Source organism: Sycon ciliatum, chromosome 9 (assembly GCF_964019385.1).
Source record: "Sycon ciliatum chromosome 9, ocSycCili1.1, whole genome shotgun sequence".
NCBI classification, from domain to species: Eukaryota; Metazoa; Porifera; class Calcarea; order Leucosolenida; family Sycettidae; genus Sycon; species Sycon ciliatum.
Window position 1 is genome coordinate 28808141 of NC_088651.1, and position 24828 is coordinate 28832968.

At 47.1% G+C, this 24828-nt stretch overlaps 1 protein-coding gene across 1 annotated transcript in view; it reads left to right on the top strand.

Annotated features, from left to right (window-relative positions):
• LOC135824649 (cadherin EGF LAG seven-pass G-type receptor 1-like) overlaps positions 1–24828 on the top strand; it is a 182108-nt gene that overhangs the window by 10114 nt on the left and 147166 nt on the right. Inside the window, exons 4-7 of the mRNA XM_065337369.1 lie at positions 2689–2856; positions 3307–3474; positions 14765–14932; positions 17921–18088. Coding sequence (XP_065193441.1) covers positions 2689–2856; positions 3307–3474; positions 14765–14932; positions 17921–18088 — 672 coding nt within the window. The remainder of the gene's footprint in view (positions 1–2688; positions 2857–3306; positions 3475–14764; positions 14933–17920; positions 18089–24828) is intronic.

Genomic DNA, 24828 nt, shown 5'->3' on the forward strand with positions numbered 1-24828 from the left:
GAGGCTGTAGAGGGTTGTGTCGTCTGCAAAGGAACTTAGGCGCGTCTCGGGAGACAGGCACTGATCCAGGTCAGACACATACAAAGAGGAAAAGTGTCGGGCCAAGGACACTGCCTTGGGGCACACCTGCTGTTATGGGCGCCGGAGAGGATGAGTCGCCGTGGACGAGGACTGATAGTTTGCGGTTCAGGAGGTAATCCTGCAGCCAGTGCAGTAGGCAGCCACCAATGCCAACGTTCTTGGCTTTGAAAATCAGCCCAGAGTGTGATACCCGATCAAATGCTCCTGCTATGTCCACCGCCACCATGTGAGCGTACCCTCCATCGCTGACAGTCTTGACCCACTCAGTGCGCAAAGCAGTGAGGATGTTGCACGTGCCTCTTCCTTGCCGAAAGCCATATTGACTGTCGGGCAGAATATTGAAACGCTCCAGATAATCCACGAGCTGCTTGTTTACTATGCTCTCCATTACTTTTGACAGGATGGATAGTAGTGAGTGTAGTATCCCTGCCCGACCAATACGGAAGCAGTACGGAACTAATACGGAGCTTTGCCTGATGTATATTTAGTGTATCTCCGTATGTAAGCGTACGGCAGCTGCTGCATAAAAGCGGCTGCGCATTTCTGTTTTGATGAAGATGAGATTTTGATAATAACGAGCTATTCAACCTCCAGGTGAGCACCGGAGAGAAAGTCAGTTATTTTGCCGTTCCTTCTTTCATTAACGATTATATCTCAGGTGTGTACCTGAAAGTAGAATAAAAGTAATTATTGTTAATTGCACCGCGCCTACCACTCGGCTACCTATTACAGTGAGACTGGCCGGTAATTCTTGGGATCCGAGCATGAAGACTGGAAGCACATGGGCCAGCTTCCATTTGGTAGGTTGAACACCGTGGCGAAAGCAGAGTGAGAACAGTTTGGTGACTGGTTCTGCAAACTCACTGCAACACTGAGCTAGGACTCTTGCTGGAATATTGTCAGGTCCTGTTGCCTTCGATGTATTCAGCTTGGCTAGACGGCGGCGTACATCAGCAAGCCGGAAATGGATGCGGTCAAGACCATGGCGGTCCAAATGCTGCATTTCTGGCAGATCGTCTGGAGAGATGCCATCATCTGCAAGGCTACACTTCTGGGAGTAGTACCTGGCGAGGCAATTGGCCTTGGCTTGGCGAGTTGGATACTCTGTGCCATCGGTGTCCTTCAGCAGAGGTATCTCAGAGGCACGTTCCATCCCAGCAGCTCTCTTCATGTTGGACCACCATTGCTTGTCGTTAAGTGAGCCTGAGCTGAGCTTAGCTTTGACACGAGCATCATGTGATGATTGGGCGCGCAGCAAAATAGCAGCTGTTCGGGCCGATCGATGAATGAAGCTCGCAAATCTCCATCATCGGGGTGCTGACGCCACCGTTTCCATGCACGAGTCTTTGCTTGAACTACAGTGCTGCACTCAGGTGTCCACCAACAAGGGTCTGTCGTCCGTACTGTCAGGGTCTTAGATGGTATAAACGTGTCCATTCCCTCCAGAATTACAGTTGTGAGTTGTTCACAAGCAAGTTCGGGGACATCGCAGACGACAGCAGCCCAGTCAAAGCTGCGGAAATGTGCCCTCAGTCTGCCCCAGTCTGCTTGGCCATAACGCCATACTTTCCTGCTTGTTGGCCGCTCCAGTGCAGGAGTGATTTCCTGAAAGTTGGACAATACTACACAGTGGTCAGAGCGCCCGATGGGAGATGATACTGCTGTGTGGACAGTGCCAGGAAAGTCGGACAAGACGAGATCCAATGTGTTTGGCCCACGGGTTGGCTGGGTCACGTGCTGGACAAGGCAGTGTGTTGCACTGATTTCTTCCAAGAACTCCCCTGCGATTGCCGTTCGAGAGCTGCCAATCCAGGACGTGCTGTGAACATTAAAATCTCCAGCCAGAATCATGTGCTTACCATGCTGCCGCATGGTATCTATGTTTTGGTCTAAGTGCTCGAGTAGAGCCAGATCATTGTCAGCGCAGGAACCAGGGCGATAGACTGCACCTATGACAGTTTTGCTGTTGCACTGGCCAACTGTGAGCCAGGCTGTTTCGAATTCAGCAGACTGGTACTGATCCAGATGCTGGTACGCGATGCCGGCTTTGATCCAGACTCCAATGCCACCTCCGTGTTGCGTTCGGTCTCGGCGAATCGGGCCACAGTATCCCGGGATGATGGATGCACTGTGAGAGCATTTATCCACTGTTAGTTTCGTCTCAGTCACTATGGCAACATCCGCACCTGAGAGCAACAGAGTGTGGTGAAACTCTCCGAATTTGGACAGCAGCCCGCCTGCATTGGTCAGGAGGAGCTTAATGATTGCTGGCTGTCTGCATTCAGTTGTTCTTGCTCGGCAGACTCTTGCCGCTGGAGGTCTTCGTCCAGTTTCTTGAGCAGTGGGCTGCCGGAGTCAGGTGAATCCCCATGCCGCCGCTTGCGGTGAGGAGGCAATGGTGTCAGGTCGGAGCTGTGAGTGGCTGAGTCCTTGCCTGACTTCTTCGACAGCATAGACTGTCCATTTCCCTTTCCTGGCACTGGCCCATGACGTTTTTCATGGAATGTCGACTCTCTCGCATACAGTGGTCTAGGCCAAAACTCTACTAGCGAAGACAGGTAAAATGAATAATTTTGTACGCTATTATTGTGACTTGGTCTTTTGCAGCCATTACCTGTAAGGCACCAGTGATAGTTAACGGAACACGTGACAAGGGGATTGTCAAACTTGGAGGTGCTGTTCAATACTCGTGTGATACTGGCTTCAATTTACAAGGAGATCGGTCACCAAACTGTACAGCTGATGGAAAGCTGACGTCAATACCTGCATGTATTCGTAAGTATGAGCAACTGAGAAGCTCTGACAAACGACACCAATTGAATGGTACACATAGTGCTGCAGTGAGATATTTCCTCTCTGACATCACAAGTGGACAACTGTAGGACAGTGTTTGGTAACTGGGAAGTTTAGACCGTACTAAGGTTCTTTGCATTATTTTGTTTTGGAAACATCCGAAACGAAACGCACACTTCAATTAGTCTGGTAAATCGCTCAATTTCAATGATGACTTGCCAGAAACCTTTTTTTGCACTTAGCCGGGATAGAGGCTTTCCTTTCCGTTTGCGATAGGAAGGTTTAATGTTCTCTGGGAAGCAGCCATTGGTCGGCAGGAGACTGTGAGGTCAAAAACATTTGACTGGAATATTGACAGATGTCATGTCTTGAATACTAACAAGAAAAACATATGAAGTGCATCATTTTTCATCCTTTTACCATGTTTTGTAGCCATCACCTGCAAGGCCCCAGTGATTGCTAATGGAACACGTGACAAGGGAATTGTCACATTTGGAGGTGCTGTTCAATACTCGTGTAATGCTGGCTTCCGTTTACAAGGTGATGAATCACCGAACTGTACAGCTAATGGAAACCTGACATCAATACCTGGATGTAGTTGTGAGTATGAGTAAAGAATCTTTGACGAACTGGACCAATGGTCTTTATGCAAGTTGTACAGATGGACGAAGTTTTGTACAAGTACTAGGTTTGTAGGGGTCCAGTTAGGTGTTCATTGTGTGCTATGCTTTCACATCGGACCAATTCTCGCCTCATAAGAAATGGCAAAATATCGCTTTCGCAGCTTCTTCACTTTGGATAGAACTAATTTATAAACGTTATCGTGTGAAAATGCCTTCAGGGCCCATCTCTTAGTGGTAATAGCAGTAAACACAAGAGGGTCCTGCACATTCAACACACAGCCAGGTATATGGGATTCTGCATGTAAAAGGCTTATCGAATGGCAATGAAATAAATAATGCTGAAGTAAGTTATTTCTTCTTCAAAATTATACTTGGTCCGACTTATTAAAAATGTGCGCTTCGTGTCCGAAGGCTGCCAAACTAATTCAAATAATCACAGCACGAATTAAACTTCCAAGCTACCTAACAGTGTCCTTTAATCATCGATTTCTGATATTGAGGAAGGATTGGCTCGAACTCTAAAGGAGACAGTGCCTCGAACTCCTGGTCGACTCGTGCATTTCGCGTTCACATGTTGTCGTCAGAGGACTCCTGTTGCTCCACGCGCAACACTGAGAAGACCTGTTGCTGATATCAAGACCCCAGTGCGATGGAGAATTGTCACGAGTACCAGAAACTCCTAAACGATCGTCCTTGATTCCCTCATGGCGTACTGAAATGGCTGCATTCGCTGTTTCCTTGGCAGAATTTCAGCAAACGCATCATCCAAAAACTCGTGCAGCAGCACAAGCATCGGGTCGTCCAGTTTACTGATGTCTCTCGCAGTCGTCCAAGATGTGGTGGCAGACGGATTAAGATCGCAGAAGAGATCGATGAGAAGCTGATCGAAATAAACAACCACCCCTGGAGTCGCTTCTCACGCGAAAAACTGGCTGGAAACTGAAACGAATAAAGAGAGATTTTTTCTGCGCATACTGTGCGTGGATCGTGCGGAGTTTTCGGAGGCGCTAGGCGCTAGGCGTCATCGTTCATCAAGCCTATGGCAGTGGCCCATCGATTCGTAACAATGAGCGCGCACGATCTGACTGTATGACACAGACTGTCAGTACGCGGAACACGGAGATGAGAAGTGATTTTTTGGTGCGTGGAGGTCTACCTGTTCGCCTCATTTGAAGGTATCGTGGGAATGTTGGCTGAATACCCCTACAGCTACCATTCTGGCAGTTGCACTGCACGAGGAGGAGGCGAAGGCGATTGTCAAAATCGGGCCTGGATTGGAAAAATCAAGGAAGCGCAGCGTAGCTTGAAGGAGACAAAAACTATCCATTTTTTGCAGGGTGCAGCACTTGCAGATGCGCCCAGAGACAACAGCAGCGATGAAAACTAGAAGGTCAGCTCAAGAGACGATACAGTAGTTATCTATCTACTGTCTCTTGATAGATTTTTTAGTTCTGGTGCCCATTTGTACAAATGCTTGAGTTTTGAAGCAAAGCGCACATTTTACTAAGTCGGACCAAGTGTTAGGTAGCTGGGGAGATTAATCCTTGCTGAGTTTATTTTCATTAAACAAGGGCGGCTCGGCCATGACCTGGGCGGTCTGCTGGTCCCTCAACGTGACGCCACGACTCTGCCACCACTGGACACACGCGTCTGGGACTGGCTCGATATGCAAATCGAAGTCCAGCTTCTCGTACGCTCGGATAACATGCGTCCTGCCGTCCAACCCAGTCACGCGGATCTGGTACAACCGGAACTTGGCCTCGAATTCCGTGCCATCGAACGACCGCACGTCATCCAGTGGCAGGCCACCTTCGGCAGTCGGACAGCGTGGACCAGCGCCGATGACACAAAGGAAGCTTGGCTACCAAGGTCGACGAAGACAGGCACCTTCGCTCGCAGGGTTTCACCTTGCACCTCGCCCACGGCCCTCTTCAGGCGCACCGGGGGTCGTTAGCTGTCCGTCTGGCAGCTTTACGACACCTGCTCGCCGCGCGCATGCAGCATTGGGTGTTGCCCCCCGTGGCACTGGTCGCACTGTGTATGTAAGCTGAGCACAATCATGCAATAAATAGAACAAATGATGCCAACATAAGAGTTACCGTATGCTAACAATCATGTTCCACTTTTTCTTTTGGTTTACATTTTTCCTTTTCTGATTTTCTGGGTTTGAATTAAATTTGTATTGCATTTTCAAAAACATATGTTCCTTTTTTTTTTGAACGGCTGTGAAATACATGCGCGCGGGGGACGGGAAACTTAGATAAAAAACTGTGTGGCCTAAATTATCCCTAAAATTCTTCATTGTGGCTCAATTTGATTAAAATAAAGTGCCAAATGTTCATAGTAGACCCTTGATGATGTGGAAAGTGAGAAATGCCAGGTATGATGTTTCTTGTGGAGTTAGAGACCAATATCTGATGAAAATCACACAAAATATACGAACATTTTGAGGTTGCGATTTTCAGAAGAATGAGTTCAGTGACACCTTTCTTTCTTTGAGATTTGCATCCTTCATACATTTTTCCTTCGATTCAGCCTCTCTTTTGTCAAAAAATAACCCTTTGCGGACTGGTGCCGCACATGTGCGTCAAAACGTCATACCCTGATTTCCTGATGCCGCATAATGTGCATCAAGTAAAAGCGCATACTTGTACGTTGCATATACACCACTGTTCAAATTTTCGTAACTCCATTGGCCTTTATCCGATCGTCGCGAATGATGGCTCATTGGAAAGGTGAGAGAATAAGCTTTCCAGTGGTATGTTGGTTGATATAGCGCGGTGCGCAATAACTGAGTATTGAAGAAACGAAACACGGATACGCTTGAAATTGTTTCGAAAATTTGTACGCAGAGCGCTTCAAAGTGCGTCGGCGTGCCTCAAACGGGGACTTTTCCGGTGACTCTTCGCTGCACAGCGCATGCGGAGTAGAGATCAAATGAATCGCTTGAGCTTCACGAATCTGCAGGATTTTGAATCATCGTTCTACGTTGAGTAAAAATTGAGAAACGATAAAATTTGTGGTGGGTACAGAATCTCGCTCAGGCGCAATAGGGCAGCCCTCAACAGGCTTGAAGGCGATTCTGTTGCTCCTGCTTGGTGTCTAGTGGCGATATTCAGAGAGAGGACATCTGTAGCTTTCCAATGACACCAAAAAGAAATAATTACTTTGAAGTACGAAACTGGTGAGTGAAATTAGATAATTTTCATATGCATACTGGGGCTATTGCGTATGGCAGGGCGGCCGGTGGCAGGAATCAGGGGATTTAGCACCAGACTAGGCCACCTAGAATTAATTCGTTGTTTCGGGTCACTTCACTCATCCGTACCAGGGTCGGTCGGTGGGTTTTATTTTTTATTTTTATATATTTTTTATTTTGGTTTCTGCCATGTGCATACATGTACATGTACATGACACAACTGTGCATATCGAATATCTAAGCTTTTGTCCATCAAGCCAGACTATGAAATTTGACTGTAGACGATCCAGCCCAGTCTCATCAGGTCCAGGTCTCCCCCAGGACCAGCCAGATCTTGGCCTCCCTGACAAACGAGTCTGACGAGCAGCTCCAGTTCTATGAGGTGTGACACAGGCAGAACACCAAAAAATCAAGTGTGGGGATCAGCACCAGTTGTAACTTGGCGGACCAAGTATGTACATTATAAATGGCCAGATGAGGGACATTGTTAGCTGGTAGCTGGCAGTTAGCAGGTAGCCCTTTCTCAAAGGTGCTCGCCCTTTTTTCGCCCTTTTTGGCCCTTTTGGAAAAGCCCGTTTCTTCCGCATTTTATATTTATATTTATAAAGTTGATTGTTCCAACTACTAAGTTCGTTTATACTTTATATTTATATTTACTCAATCTGCGGACAGAACTGTTTCGTCCTTTGTGGACTCGCCAGCGCAGCACAGAGGAAATGAGGCCGAACCTGATAGCAATGGAAATAAAAATTTCCAATCAGGCCCGGAGAGTGCTCAAACTGACAAGTCAGTGAGCTCTGCATAACGCAAACAGCAAAGGCACTACCCCACGCAAGAGTGCTCAACTGCTACAAGAGCAGAAGCGAAATACTCAATCTGCGGACAGAACTGTTTTGTCCTTTGCTGATGGGCACCTGACATCAATACCTGGATGTATTTGTAAGTGCAGGCAAAGAAGCTCTGATAAACCCTACGAATCTACAAACAAGTCGATGGTGTCGCGATGGGTTCGCCCCTTGGTCCAGTGTTGGCAAACGTGTTTGTCGGTTTCTGTGAATCGAAAATTGATGACTCATTGTGGCCTGACCTTTATGTACGTTTCGTGGACGACTCATTCACATATTTTGATATTGAGGACCGTAGTAACGCGTTTCTTGACGTGCTAAATAGTATTCACCCTTCACATGTGAGCATGAACAGTCCAACAAGTTGTCATTTCTAGATGTGCTGGTGGAAAAAACGAGTAGTGACGTTCTGAAAACCGTTTATCGTAAGCCGACGTTTACTGGTCAGTACATTGTATATGACTCTTGATGTTCTTCCCAATATAAAGTAAACTTAGTGCGTAACCTTGTAGATCGTGCGGAGCGTATTTGTTCATCCTGTAAGCTGCAGGAGGAGCTTGACTTTCTCCGGTCAGTTTTCGTTAAGAACGGGTACCCTGAGTGTTTTTTGCAGAAGTTGTTGAAAGTCGAACAAACTACTAAGGCTCCTTTGAATGGTCCTGCTAGTTGTCCCGTCTATTTATGTTTGCCTTGGAAAGGACAGGAGTCGACTAAAGTTTGCAGTGCAGTCAAATCTGTACTATGCAGTACACTTTGTGCCCGTCTTCACGACGATGCGTGCGTTTACGGTGAGGAAGGATGTCCTACCAGCCCTTCACCTTAGTCATCTTATTTACAACGTGGAATGCCGACAAAGCGCTAGTCGGTATGTTGGTAGAACTGTTCAGCACCTGAACGCACGCATCAAAAAACGCACACTATGTCACATACTTCCACCTTGCGCACAACAACAAAGACCAAAGCGAGGGCGACCTAGAAAACAACTGATACCTACACAACTTGCAGATCCTGGCTCACAGACTGTGCTTGCTCCGCCGTCGCTGTTGGCGGTGGTGGAGGAGGGTGGGCGTGGTGGCTCATCGGGCCGGCTTGTGTCGCCGCCTTTGCTCCTGCCGTCGGTGGTTCCTTCGTCAGTGCCCCGACGGCTTTGGCTGGGGTGGTGCGGCTTGCAGTCCCGGTCCCACTGCCTCCTCCTGATCCTCCGCCGTCGACTCTTGTGGTGTCGTATCCGGTCGGCCCCGGGGTTCGACCCCAAGGCTGCGGTTCGACATGAACTAACTTACTTACTAAACCTTCACATTACAAGGCCGTGCAGTGGTGGCCACTTGGAGAGAGTCCACCAACAGAATTACTCTTACGCACGCACGCACATATACCTTGACATACTCACACACACACACTCAGGCATATACAGACACGTACACTCACACCAGCGTTCAGCTATAAACATCTTGAAAGGAGTTAACTTAGTTAAAGAGACGATATTGAGAGCACAAGGCAAGACAGACGAAAGCCGAAGCTTCCGCCTGAAGGCGGAAGGCAAGAGAGAGAGAGAGAGAGAGAGAAAAGGAAGGTGATGGCAATAGTTGCGGCCATGGAAGTCCATGGCCACGAGATTGCTGGTCCCGCATGCAATAGCGTATCAAACCGTAGTAAATATCTGTACGAACTGTTGCATAAAGAGCGGGAGCCATGTGGGGAAATAACAGCGTATACCAAATAAGGAAGGCCCCAGGCCTTGTGTGAAGATATAAAATAAAGACGATTATGAACCCGTTTACGGGAGATAGATAAGTAATTAGACACCTAAATAAGGCATACTTGTCCCGTAGAGGCCTAAAAGGCACGTGTCAATAGTATGGATACGACATATCCCCCCGCTTACACGGAAAAGAATACGTCCTCGTGTTATAAGTAACGTCACAAATAAATTAGACTAAGATTATGAATAGAAAGGTGTTAGAAATAACATCAAGATACAAGTGCAATATAACCACTAGAGGAAACGCAAAAAAGGGTAACAAGATTACATAACCAAAGGCGAGAAGGCACTGAACGAAGTGTCAACCTACGAATACAACTTCAGTGCAACAATGTGCTCTTTTTGCTTACACAAAACAGGCTTATGAATACGTATACAAACAGTAGCAGACAAACAGTAGCAGTATCATGAGTCAGTGAGTGAAGCGGATCTGGAGGAACAACTCCGCTCACGGGACGAGCAGCTAGCAAATGGGAGACAAGTGGTCTGGAATGAAACGGAGGATGAGACGGATGATCAGAGGATGGAAGAGGAATTGGGTGACGAAACGGTTGGTGAGGAGACAGAGGACGAGGCAGATGATGGTGGTGATGATGATCGTGAGGATGACGAGCGGAACGAGGAAGAGGACGATGAGATGGACGAGGAGGAGTCGGGTGGGAAGGAGCGAGATGAGGTGGATGAATGTGTTGATCGTAAGAAGTCAGCTGTGTATCTACACTTGTTATCTCGTCCTGACTGTCTTGGTGTGTATGATGACTCTCATTTTTCTGTACTGTGTCGTGCGCGTTATGTCCAACAGTTGAAAGTCCTAGAGGCAGTTTGTATACGTATTCATAAGCCTGTTTTGTGTAAGCAAAAAGAGCACATTGTTGCACTGAAGTTGTATTCGTAGGTTGACACTTCGTTCAGTGCCTTCTCGCCTTTGGTTATGTAATCTTGTTACCCTTTTTTGCGTTTCCTCTAGTGGTTTTATTGCACGTGTATCTTGATGTTATTTCTAACACCTTTCTATTTACAGTACTTAACTTCAGTTTCTTTGGTTGTATACTAAGATTATGGCTAACAATTTAACTAAACGAGTGCAGGTCAAAATTGGAGTTCCGATCCAAAACTGTTCAAAGGCTAGCTGTAATATGAGCCACAACCAATCTAGACAATACCACTGAAGTCCTTACTCATGCCAGACGGGACTCCCAAACAGCTGGGGTGGATGGCGGGAACGCGGGGTTCGCCTTTCCATCACGCCAACTGGCGGAGCACTGTCAAATACCCGAGCGGTGTCCTCCTCGTCTCGGGCGGCGGCATCAGTGGCATCAGGCTGGTAGGACGGAGTCAGGGTGGATGCCATGGGCTGCGGTGGGTCCGACTCATCTTGCTTGTGGACCTCCTGCAGCCGACTCCGTCGATGATGGCAACTTTTCAGCCGGTTGACGTGCACTATCAGCCGACGTGCCGTGGGTCAGACAGATTGATGCGGTAGGTGACGGCTGAGAGCTTCTCGTCGTCTAGGTACGGTACGGTCCGTACCACAGTCTAGAAAACTTGGCGGTTGTACCCGTCGGAATAGCCGGCACCAGAAGCCACACTGCGTCACCTGCTGCGAACGTCACGGCCTTAGCGTTGCGATCACGGATATGCGCTTGATAGCGGTGCACGTTGCCCAGGTGTTCCCGGACCTGCGCTTGAGCGTCCTCCAGGCGTCGGCGGAGAGCACTCACAAATTCCGGCTGGAAGCTACTGCGGATGCTGCTCCTGGCGGTAATCCAAATGCCAAGTCTTGAGGTAGGCATAACTCCCGACCAAAGAGCAGATAGCTTGGACTGTAGCCGGTACTAGTCTGCGGAGTCGAGCGGTATCCCATCAAGAAGGCTGGCAACTTGATGTCCCAATCTCGATGATTCCGGCAGACATAGTGCGCCAGGCCACGATCAAGCGTCTGGTTGAATCTTTCAACCAGACCGTCACTCTGTGGATGGTACGCAGTTGTCCTGGTCTTATCTATGCCAAGCAGAAAGCAAACACTGCGAAACAGAGAGCCATCAAAGGTTTTGCCCTGATCGGTATGCAACCGATCAGGAGCACCAAAACGTGACACAAACTCATTGACAAACACCAAAGCAATAGTGGAAGCATCCATTCTCGGAAGCGGAAAAGCTTCCACCCATTTAGTGAAATAGTCAACTACAATCAAAATATGGCGGTTCCCTTCCGCTGTCTCCGGTAAATTAGGGATCAAATCCATTGCTACTCGCTCAAAAGGATACCCCGTCCAGGAAGACTGTAGTGGAGCGCCAGACCCTCTGCCTATGGGACGTTTCAACTGGCTACAGGAAGAACAACTTGCAACCCAATCTAAGACATCTTTCTTCATGCCTACCCAGTGAAATTGTTGCGTCAGTTTCTTCTGCAGGCGTGTAGAACCCGTATGTCCCCCTGGTCATGATACTCTTGCAAAACCAAAGAAACGTAAATGTCGGGGAACAACGACTTGCAAGATAGACGGCTTACCGGGGCAAGGGTCCTCCCAACGATGGCACAACACCCCCTCATGATGAACCAGCATTTCATGATTTTTCCACAAAATACGTACCTCAGGACTGCTACCCATCATGTCCTGTGGGCAAGGCGGAGAGTCCATACCTAGCCAGGACACTACTTGGGCGAGATCTCGGTCCTTCTCCTGTTCCGTTTCCCATCTTGACCACGGCCAGTTGAAACGGCGGATGAGGGGTGTGGGGATGTTGCCAACGTCGTTGTTCACGGCCCCTACGAACAGCGTCGTCGGAGCGCCAGGGCGGCGTGACAGTGCAACAGCGTTAGCGTGCGATCGACCTGCCCTGTACAATATGGTGAACTCAAATTCGGACAAAAATTTCAGCCAGCGAGCCACAATCGCCCGTGGATTTTTGAAATTAGCCAAGTGTTCTAGAGAACGATGATCAGTACGAATCACAAATTGTCTACCAAGCAGGTAGCAACGAAAATGCCGCACAGCCCACGCCAAACCCAACAAATCTTGGAAAAGGCGGCGAGGTGACAACAATTTAAGGATTGCAATAAACAGAACCAGCTAAAGCGTCCTTTGACGAATGTTTTATTGAGATGTCCCGGACAAATTCTAGTGAAAGTGGTAAAATATGTTAATAAAAAATGCATGAAACTAGCGAACTTCGTTAACCAGTACAACGATGCTTCCTGATGAGTGTTGTAGGAAAGATAGTTTGATTCATTGCTATATTTTTATCGTTCCTATTCTTGTTCTTCACATTACATTTCCATCATAGCTATTTCTTTTCCCATTAACAATTTCTCTAGAATTAATATTGACTGATTTGAGGGAAAGAGACAAACGGGAAAAGTCTGAAGAAAAAATTAATAATAATAATAATAATTCAAAGGATCAGTCGGGGAAGTGAACTGCCTGAAAAGAGAAAAAAACGCCAGACCCACCAGGACTCGAACCTGCGACCCTGCTTGTCATGAGCAATGCTCTAACCACTGAGCTATGGGACCAGGCTGAACCTAGAAGGCGCTGACAAGTTTTTCACTCCAAAGGCAGCTCACAACACGTGCCACACATACTGATGGCACTTGGGTCTTTCTCCCTCCCCCAGGGGACCAACCACGGTCAGTTTCTGGAAACTACCAGAGGTGAAAGAAAGTGATTAAATTCGGAAAGGATTGGGAGAACTTCAAACCTGGGGGAGGGAAAAAGACCCAAGTGCCATCAGTATGTGTGGCACGTGTTGTGAGCTGCCTTTGGAGTGAAAAACTTGTCAGCGCCTTCTAGGTTCAGCCTGGTCCCATTGCTCAGTGGTTAGAGCATTGCTCATGACAAGCAGGGTCCCAGGTTCGAGTCCTGGTGGGTCTGGCGTTTTTTTCTCTTTTCAGGCAGTTCACTTCCCCGACTGATCCTTTGAATTTGAAGTTCTCCCAATCCTTTCCGAATAATAATAATAATACCACAGCACGCGTAATAATATAATTTTATTAATGCGATTAATAGTATAAGTGAAGCGGACATTACAAAATGATGAATGAGAATACATGTATCTAAAATGGTTGTTCCTAATCGATTTTCTTGAGACTATCATCAGGGAAAAATCGTCTCACAATAGAGGCTATACGGAAAAGCAAACTACTTATAGGTTATAGGATAGTGGGGAGTATACAAGGTTAGGTGTGAAGAAAAAAAACTAAACTAAAGTGGGAGAGAAGACGAAAGACGAAATGGACAAGCACAGGTACGGAGACCAGTAACAAGGAGCATGACTCGTGCGCTGGTAATGGCATCTACAACCGGGCATGGACTGGCAGCGAGCAGTAGCGTGGGATTGTCGTCGGGTGCAGAGGACGGGATGGAAGAGGAGGAGGATGAAGAAGGTGTGAGCAGTGATGAAGAGAGTGACTTGGACAACCAAGATCAAGATGACCGGACTGAAGGTGAGAGCACAACGAAAGGGTCAGCAATTAAAAAAACACCTCTTGTCTAGTAGCCAATGCCGCTCAGTGTATGACGATTCATGCTTCACTGTTTTGTGCCGTGCTCGTTGGTTTCGTGAACTTAAGGTATTAGAAGCTGTTTTCATCCGTAAACACAATCCTAATCTATGCATTCCGAAAGAAAATGTCACAAAATTGAGACTCTTCACCTAGCATTCACACACATATTCATTCGCATACACCTACACCTCACACTTCCTCACTCTATCACATTCACCTGCTTCCACGCCTTCATTTCACTCACCTTTTGTAGTAGCTCACACCGTCGGAACATTCTCACATCTTTTCTTCTAATTTCTTTCGTCTTCTCTCCCACTTTAGTTTAGTTTTTTTCTTCACACCTCACCTTGTATACTCCCCACTATACTATAACCTATAAGTAGTTTGTTTTTCAGTATAGCCTCTATTGTGAGACGATTTTTCCCTGATGATAGTCTCAAGAAAATCGATTAGGAACAACCATTTTAGATACATGTATTCTCATTCATCATTTTGTAATGTCCGCTTCACTTATACTATTAATCGCATTAATAAAGTTATTGTCTCCTCGTCGCCTTTTCAATAATATAATTATGTGGGTATAATTATACGTTCCGCTTCTGCCCTATCTCCTATGATCAAATTCCATTATCAAGGTAATTATTAACACGGTGCACTGATGACCTGTGACGCCAGATCATGGATTGTCGGCCAGATTTCTCCATGTAGGCTTGTCCAGAGCGATGGCCGTCACATTCCCCAGCTGACTGCTGCGCTTCAAGTCGATGTTCCTCCTCTGTAAGTCGCTTGTGATGCGCGTCGCAATGGATGTCCTTGGACGCCCACGCCCAGCCTTGGCATCTCCCGCAAAATACCGTCTCTAGAATTTGTTCTAGACATCTCAGTAAAACCTTCCCGAAATGACACTTCAGCTGGTTTTGTTTATTGCAATCCTTGCATTTTTAATCTTGTTCAGTCATTTCCTGCAACGCCCCAGTGATTGGTAACGGAACACGCGACCAGGGGATTGTCAAATTTGGAGGTGCTGTTCAATATTCGTGTAATGCTGGCTTCCGTCTACAAGGTGATGGATCACCAAACTGTACAGCTGGTGGGAATCTGACATCAATGCCTACATGTTTTTGTAAGTATGTGCAAAAAAGCTTTGACAAACCTCACGTACTGTGTGCTTGTCAAAAATTAATACTGCTGACATGAGCCCTTTCTCCTTCAACATCACAAATCGATATCTGGAGGACAGTATTAGGTAGCTGGGAAGCTTATTTATTTTTATTTTTTTATTTATTCACAATCACGTGGCACTAGCCAATGAAATGGTGATGTGGGCGATAGCCAGCCATGGCGGTAATAGACTAAGAGCTAGAGGGGAGAATGAAAGGGGAACTGAAAAGCAAGAGAAGCTAGGGCAGGGCTGGATATCAACTAGTATGTTGCATTCTGCAGTAGCTGTGTGAATGTATTGTAACATTGGCAGGATTTTAGATGTTGTGGGAGGAGAGACCAATGGCGGTAAGCAAGGAAGAGAGGAGATGTTTGCATAGAGGCAGACCGCGCAATAGGGAAGCGGAGAGAGTTTCTGGTGCGCATGTCTTGAGATTGAGCAAACCAGCTTAGGCAGGAGAGAGCATGAACAGGAGCAATGCCCAGCTTAATTTTATGAATTGTCTGGCATGCCAAAAAACGCACGCGGACCGAGAGCGGCACAGCAGAAGCAAGGCGGTATACGTCTGCGCTTGGAGTCAGGCGAGGAAGCCGACATAATATTTTCAAAAGACGCCTATGCATAACTTCGAGTCGAGCAATCAGTGTTTTAGAAATGCCAGCCCAAATTATGCAGCAGTAATCAAAAATAGGCAGAATGTAAGATGTGTAGATAACATGGCGACAGTCGGTGTGGAGGTGGGTGATGTGTGATGAGAGAAATCCCATTACTGAGCTAACACGGCTGTCTAAATTTTCGATCTGGGATTTCCAGGTTAAGTGCTGGTCAATAATGACGCCAAGATGCTTGTGTTTTTCAACGATGCAGAGCGGGGTTGTGGTGCCTGGAAAGGTGAAGGGACTGGTTACTAATGAAGATAGGTCACAGGAACAACTGGGGGGATACACATTACAGCAGTTTTCGAAGAGTTGGGCTGCAATTTCCATTTTTCCATCCAATGAATAACGCCATCTATGTTGGACTGTAACTTGGCACTAGCCTCGGGGAGAGTGGGTATTGGTCAATAATGACGCCAAGATGCTTGTGTTTTTCAACGATGCAGAGCGGGGTTGTGGTGCCTGGAAAGGTGAAGGGACTGGTTACTAATGAAGATAGGTCACAGGAACAACTGGGGGGATACACATTACAGCAGTTTTCGAAGAGTTGGGCTGCAATTTCCATTTTTCCATCCAATGAATAACGCCATCTATGTTGGACTGTAACTTGGCACTAGCCTCGGGTATACCGCCCTGAGATGATTTTCTGTTGTCTAGGAAATGCCAGAAGCGAAGCACACATTTTAGAATTTACAGCTAGTACTCGACCCCCATATGATAAATTGTCAGAAACCTTTCGGCTTTGGCAGGTTTAGGCGCTTTCCTGTGTGTTTCCATATAAGGGTCAATGGACATATTCATGTTTTCTGGATAGCTGCTATGAGTCAGCATGGGACTGTGGGGTCAATAAATTTGGGCTGGAGTATTGTTGTTTGGCTTTATTTAAAGTGAAGTTCCAAAACAGGCCTAAACCTAATGACAATGGTCCCACTGATAATAAGAGAAAAGAAAAATGTATAAAAATAAGCGGACAAACAGAACCAAGAAGAAGATACAGCTGTAGTCAGATTACTAATATGAGCACGGCAGCAGGGGAAAAAAGTCACAAGCACGGCAACCGGGAAGAAAGGAGTGAGTGAGTGAGTGAGAGAGAGAGAGAGGGAGGGAGAGAGAGAGTGGTAGTGAAGCAGATGAGTTCATCCTAGTTGACGGTCCTGCCTAACAGAAAGGCCAGGCTTAGCGATTTGAAAGTGGAGCGCTTTCTTTCGAGGCGTGCTGTGTCTGGGAGCTGGTTCCACAGAATAGCTCCAGCATCGCTAATGCGCTTAGCTGAGGATGCAGTGGGGGAGACAGGAATGATGAGTAACTTGCTGCTCCCTCCTCGTGTTCGGAGAGAGGGACTACGGGTGAAAAAGCTTGCAAACAGAGTACTTGAAGATTTGTTCAGGCAGCGCCAAATGAATACAAGAATGTGCATGTGGGTGTATATGCTGAGGGTATGGGCATTCATGCGTTCAAGTAAGGGAGCCGTGTGAGTGCGAGGGGCTGCCCTGCACACTGAGCGAGCCGCACGTTTGAACAAACTATTTAGGCGCTTATCCTGATAAGACGATAAGAAAGGGGCATAGGCAGCAGATGCATAGTCAAATTCTGATAGTATAAAGGACCTGAAAAACTGAACACGGCAAGAAAAAGGCAAACATGCTGCACTTCGATTTAGTAGCCCAATCTTAGCCCCAACGCGGCGTGCAACATGGCTTGTCATGGTGTTCCAGCTCATGTCTGAGTCGAAACGTAGGCCAAGATACTTGCCCGTTTTCACAACAGGCAGCGTCTGCCCATTACAAATGACATGCAACTCAAGTGCTTGAGATGGGGATGGGGGAATAGGCAATATCTGTGTCTTTCTTTCATTAAGAATTAAACCACGGCCCTTCAGCCAGGTGGCCAGGTGGTGAACAGCAGCTGAAAGGTGCGCAGAAACAGCTTCCGCAGACTCCCTGCTACATCGTATAGAGATGTCATCAGCAAACTGGATTGCTCCCACATTAAACGGCAATAGTTCTTCTGCTATGCCGCGGGCATAGACAATAAATAGCAGTGGGCCCAGTACCGACCCCTGGGGGACACCTGAGTAACTGGTGTACGGGAGACTTCTAGTCTGGCCAACCTGAACGTACTGTTCTCTATCAGAGAGGTAATCCACCAGCCAACAGAGTGCCGTGTCGCAGATGCCAAGTTCGAACAGATCTTGCACAAGAGTTTATTGACACATGTCATATCCTGAAGACTTTTACGACCAAAATGTTAAGTGTATTATTTTTCTGCCATTATATGACATGATCTTTTGCAGCTATTACCTGCAATGCTACTATGATTGCTAACGGAACACGTGATAAAGGGATTGTCCAATTTGGAGGTGCTGTTAAATACTCATGTAATACTGGCTTTCGTTTACAAGGTGATGGATCACCAAACTGTACAGCTGACGGGAACCTGACATCAATACCTGGATGTATTCGTAAGTATGGGCAAAGAAGCTCTGCTAAACCTCACCACCAATTGAATGGCACTGAATGATCGGTGTATGCCTGAGTGGGAATCTTGCACGATAAACCAGTCACAGCATTGTGTTCTTCTGGTATCAATGTGTTGCGAGATCAAGTTAATTTATATATATACAGGTCCTCCATCGTTAGTAGATAACCTCTGGGCCATAACAAAAGTTGTCTTGTAATGATACTTATCTTGTAACAAGACTTTCAGCTAAAGGTGAAATAGATTCTAATTCTTACTGACCTTGGCTACCCTCGATACAACATAAATTGTCGACGCCTCAATTTGTTATAAATAAGATAATTGAAAATCTCCAGCTTAGCTCTTCCCATATGTCACGTGATTGTCGCCTTGGAGTTTACCAATGACAGATCAAACAGCGCGGGCTGGAAAGCGCGGTCCTGCATGCTCAAAGGTGATGGAACTGAATCCACTGCCCGTCGTCAAGTGACGACGGGCAGGAACGGATTCCACTGCCCATCGGGCAGTAGCCACTGGACTGACTCTCTACTTCAAGGTCTTTTATTGGTAACTTATAAAATAACTAAAGCAGAAGAGCGACTCTTTGCAACCACAGCTGTCATCATGGCGCTCCAACATTTGATCTGGAACTGGGAGAAAAGAAGCCCCTTTGTTGAACGATATTGGCGATGTGAATGAGCTCCTCCGAAAAGTTGAGGAAGAGACTGAAACTTTTATGGCGGAGTCGCTCGCGAAGAAGATCTTGGAAGAGCCGGATGAGCCTCAACCAAAGCGGGCAATGCTCAGCAACCTGCAGGATCCGCGCAATTTGCCGCGGTTTCCGATCAAGACGTGGGAAAAATCCGTAGGAACAGAACCGCAAGAATGCCCGATGCCCAGTCGACAATGTCCATTGCACCGCGAGAAAAAAGCACTATGGACTACAACAAACTGTAGAGTCTACAAGAAAACAATCACAAAACACAATGCAGGTGTGTCTGTCATGTATCCCTTTATTTGGCTTGGGTGCACACGGGAAACACGTTCCAGTCACTCATACTCGGCCAGTACCGCTGTTCATCCAGCCCTTGCCGCTATCGCGGCGCGAGCTGGATTCCGCGGTACTGCCCTCGTACTCGTGCAGGAACCTGCACTTCCTTGGATGCAAACGATGGTCCATATCTACGACTAAATAGATATAATAAGTTGTGTCTTTCTGTTTTCTGCTATGTGTTTTGGCCTTGGTCCTGAATGGGCAATATCATCTTATAGTGAGGGTTTGGCACTCCAGGGACCTGGGCAGGGGTCGTTATAACGAATTTTATGTACTAACGAATCATGTTATAACCGGACCTGTAAACAGTGGTACAGACTATGTTTCGCCAGGGGATTTCAGATTTCAATTTACTATCGGGGTTTGTGTACTAAGTGGACTCGTTATAATGACCGAGGACCTGCACGTGTATGCCTGAACAATTTACTTGGAGACAAGAATGCAAAGATACTGAGAAAAATGACACACTTCAGGCTCTTGAACATATTGAAATTTGTCACTAATATATTTCATTATGATCGCCAGCCTATCTTCAGGTGAAATACAGGCAAAATCAAATGAACATGGACAATGTAATAAATACAGCAGAGAGGTGATAGTGTAATGGGTAGCCGAGTGGTAGGCGCGGTGAAATCAACAAGAATTACTTTTATTCTACTGTCAGGTACACACCTGAGATATAATTAGTAATGAAAGAAGGAACGGCAAAATAACTGACTTTCTCTCCGGTGCTCACCTGGAGGTTGAATAGCTCGTTATTATCAAAATCTCATCTTCATCAAAATAGAAATGCGCAGCCGCTTTTATGCAGCAGACGCCGTACGCTTACATACGGAGATACACTAAATATACATCAGGCAAAGCTCCGTATTAGTTCCGTACTGCTTCCGTATTGGTCGGGCAGGGATACTACACCCTCCCTTCCCACAGATAATCACGCCCTCGTGATTTTCAAAAAATTAGTGAAGAGTTACGAACACAGCGTCAACCGGAAGATGGCAAATTATATCGGAAATGATAACGTTTAGAGTAGACAGAAGAAATGAACTGATAACAAATCATAAGATAGAAGTAAAAGCACACAAGGTTCACACGATCTCATGGGGTCAAAAGGGAAAGAACTGTCCTCCAAATAGGACCTGAAACCACAGCACTCTTGCTGCACTACGCTGGCACAACCCGCCAGGAACATCGCAGTTCAAAAACCGAACTGAATACACTATAACTATAAGGGGCGTTGTCACACACATTGTCCCACGTTAGCTGGGTAAACCGTGGCTCACCATGATCAGACGCCTACCAAACTAAACTGGATTCACACACTCGCATAAAGGAAGACTGAAGAGAACAGGGAGACTGAAGGAAGACAGGAAAGAAAATGCCATACCTGGAATCAGCGTTAGTAACCACGGCGGCGGCTGGAGCTATGGCGGAGGGCGAGCCAGGTTTTATCTTCATCTTGGTTGAGCCGGTGACTCAGAGCGGCTAGCTAGGCGTCAGACAAATAACCTCCCTCCTCGTCTTGAATCGTGGTCTTCACGTTGTCGATAGCATCGCTTGGCGCGACGTAAAGAGTGATGGTCTAGCCAGGAAGAGTGTTGACGACAATATGCATCCCACCACGGAGGCGAAGTACCAAATAAAGAGTGGACTCCTTCTGAACGTTGTTGTGGTCACTCAGGGTTCGGCCGTCTGCCAACTGCGTGCCGGCGAAAATCAAACGCTGCTGGTCTTGGGGAATACCCTCCTTGTCTTGGGCAGCAGCCTGCCTGTTGTCGTCCTCATCAGCTTCACCATCACCACCAGTAGTTAACATGTAGGTAGCGGGTCGCTGGGAATCGCCATCGGAGTCTCCAGTGGATGCCATGCGGAGGGAAGGGTGATCCACGCTAGCACCCTGACTGTGCTGCAAGCTAATAAGTAGGGCCAAGCCCAGGACGGCAAGAAACATGATTCTCATCTTGATTCGTCGCAGGGAGCTGCAGCGGGTTGAGCCATGGGGGGTCTGGAGTCGAATCACGTTGTTTTATTTTTATTTTTTTATTATTTATTATTATTTATTCACAATCACGTGGCACTAGCCAATGAAATGGTGATGTGGGCGATAGCCAGCCATGGCGGTAATACAGCTAGAGGGGGGGAAAGAAAAAGAATGAAAGGGGAACTGAAAAGCAAAAGAAGCTAGGGCAGGGCTGGATATCAACTAGTATGTTGCATTCTGCAGTAGCTGTGTGAATGTATTGTAACATTGGCAGGATTTTAGATGTTGTGGGAGGAGAGACCAATGGCGGTAAGCAAGGAAGAGAGGAGATGTTTGCATAGAGGCAGACCGCGCAATAGGGAAGCGGAGAGAGTTTCTGGTGCGCATGTCTTGAGATTGAGCAAACCAGCTTAGGCAGGAGAGAGCATGAAGAGGAGCAATGCCCAGCTTAATTTTATGAATTGTCTGGCATGCCAAAAAACGCACGCGGACCGAGAGCGGCACAGCAGAAGCAAGGCGGTATAAGTCTGCGCTTGGAGTCAGGCGAGGAAGCCGAAATAATATTTTCAAAAGACGCCTATGCATAACTTCGAGTCGAGCAATCAGTGTTTTAGAAATGCCAGCCCAAATTATGCAGCAGTAATCAAAAATAGGCAGAATGTAAGATGTGTAGATAACATGGCGACAGTCGGTGTGCAGGTGGGTGATGTGTGATGAGAGAAATCCCATTACTGAGCTAACACGGCTGTCTAAATTTTCGATCTGGGATTTCCAGGTTAAGTGTTGGTCAATAATGACGCCAAGATGCTTGTGTTTTCCAACGATGCAGAGCGGGGTTGTGGTGCCTGGAAAGGTGAAGGGACTGGTTACTAATGAAGATAGGTCACAGGAACAACTGGGGGGGATACACATTACAGCAGTTTTCGAAGAGTTGGGTTGCAATTTCCATTTTTCCATCCAATGAATAACGCCATCTATGTTAGACTGTAACTTGGCACTAGCCTCGGGGAGAGTGGGTGCTGTCACAAGTAGTGCTGTATCATCAGCATATAGTGATGTGTGATCCATTTCTGCCAGATCGTTTACATACATAAGGAAGAGGAGAGGCCCCAGGATTGATCCCTGAGGAACTCCAGACCGTACATGCCCTTTGGCAGACAGAGCAGAGCCGACACGCACCCTTTGCTGTCTGCCCGTCAGGTAAGTACTGAGCCACGTGAAGCAAGTACCATGGATTCCATGGCGCGACAGCTTGTATAGGAGCCCGCGTGTCCATACGGTGTCGAAGGCCTTGCTTAGATCAAAGAAACATAGCATGCTGTAATGGCCGTTCTCACGAACAGAAGACATCGATTGAACAAGTCTGAGAAGCTGCCAGGACGTAGAGTCGCCTTTTCGGAATCCAGACTGGGACGGATGTAGAACAGGAGACAGGTAAGTGTATAAGTGGTTGTACATAATACGTTCACACAGCTTGGAGATTGTTGACAATAACGAAATCGGGCGGTAATTCGATGCATCGAGCTTACTTCCCTTGTTCTTAAAGACCGGAGTTACAATTGCGTGTTTCCAAATAGCAGGGAAAGCACCAGTTGCAAAAGTGAGGTTAAAGATGAGGCTGAGAGGGTATGCAATACTGGAACAAAATAGTTTCAGGAGTTCATGAGAAATACCGTCCGCTCCCGCAGCCTTTCGGGTCTTAAGGTTGCGGATTTGCTTTGCCACAGCAGAAGGCGTGGTGGTGACATCTTGCAACGTAGGTGTAGTTCTTCCACGTGATGGGGCGTCGGGTGGCTTGAAGTCTGGCACATTCCATGAAGGATCATCTTGTGTTCCAAAACCAATAAACTGTTCGTTCAAAGCATCTGCCACATCCACAGGGTCAGAATATAGAGTACCAGCGACTGAGAGCTGAGTTACAGTCGTTCTGCTGTTGCCTTGGGGAGATCGAAGCTTCCGGACAAACTGGAATAAACTTGGTGATGCGGGTCTTGCCGTGGATGCACTTAGGGATGAGATGTACAGTCGATGGGCAGTTCGAGACATATTGCGAGTAACGTTTCGCTCTCGTCTGTAAATAGCGAAGTTGTCAGCCGAGGGAAACTTTCGGTAAACACTATACGAATCTCGTTTTTTCTTTATTTGATGTCGGAGGGTACTGGTCAGCCAGGGGGGGTTCATATGGATACGCTTGACAGCCGGCGGCTTCTGCCTGGGCAGAAATCTTGCACAGATGTTATGGAAGATAGAGTAAAAGTTGTCCACAGATATGTCAGGGTCGCGCCTCTCCAGGCTCAAAGCTGCTGGCCAATGTATGTGGGACATGGCAGTATTCATACTCGCGACAGTGTTGCTGTCTAGAGAATCCAAAGAAAATACACTAAAATCAGGGACATCCAGGGGAGTCGAACGGGCATCACGAGAACGGTATGTGGGCATTTCTGGGCAGGGTACAGTACGGATGTGGCCAACCACGATAGAATGATCGGATTGACCAAGTGGTGCTGTAGCACGGAGGCAGGATATAGAGTCCGGTATATCAGTGACAACTAGGTCGAGAGCTGCCCCCATGCCAGACAATGACTCATGTGTTGGAAAATTTACGAGCTGCGTGAGAGAGAACATGCCGAATAGACTGTGAAGCTGGCGACCAGCGGCATCCGTGGTAGTTCCATGCCAATGACATGACTTAGCATTAAAGTCTCCCATCAACATGATAGATGTTGTTCGGTTCTTAAGAGTACTTAGACAGTGCTGGAGGGAATTGCAGAAGGTGTTGATACTTGATGGAGTAAGGGCTGGGGGTCGATATACTGCACCAATAACCAACTTCTTCACATGAGGCGCCTCTGGGAAATGTATGTTAGCAGATGACAGGGCTATTTCCACCCATGTGGCTTCCAGGAGAGGGATACTGAGGTCAGATCGATGGGTGACCTTTGGAAACATCCCAGACCGTACCATGATACAGACGCCGCCATATGCATGGGTGGCATCGGTAGCTGACCTGTTTTCATCTGGCGGACGATCTCGGCGAAAACAGTCGTATCCAGGGACCGTGAAAGACGACTGTGGAGAGAGCCATGTTTCCGTTATGCAAACAATGAGGGGTTTAACTGTGGAACAAATGTGAGCCAGCTCGGCAGTCTTGTTCTTAATGGACCTGGCATTGATGCACATTATAGGCTGTGATCCTGCGGTTGGCTGCGAAAGCGGGTAAAAAGGCTGAGCTAATGGATTAAGTGTGCTGTTAGTAGTAATGTTTGGGGAACAGTGAGGAAGTATCGGGGGGTTGAGGTTCATTATTGTGCAGACTGATCGACGGTTGTGTTGTCAGCTGTACTTATTCTGTCAGCCTTGAATCGCCATTCTCGAGCTGTCACTCCGTCAGGCCAAAAGTCAGTGTTTTGCACAGCTTCCCAGTCATCTTCTGTGACGACTACGTGCGCGTACGCTAGGCCAAAGTACTTTGTCTCAGAGACGGAGCATTTTAGTACAGTCACTTGCTTGTTTTCGCACCATTTTGCGATGGAGGAAGCAGAGCAACCAGGGTGAATTCTTCCAACATGAACAGCTTTGCATTTGGTACGATGGGCACTGCGCAGTTGCTCATGTTTGCGGGGTGGGCGCTGGTAGTATGAAATGACGTTTGTCCGGAGGGCTTGATCAGTATGTGTCCCCGTATTGAAGGTAGCTGACTGTGTCATGG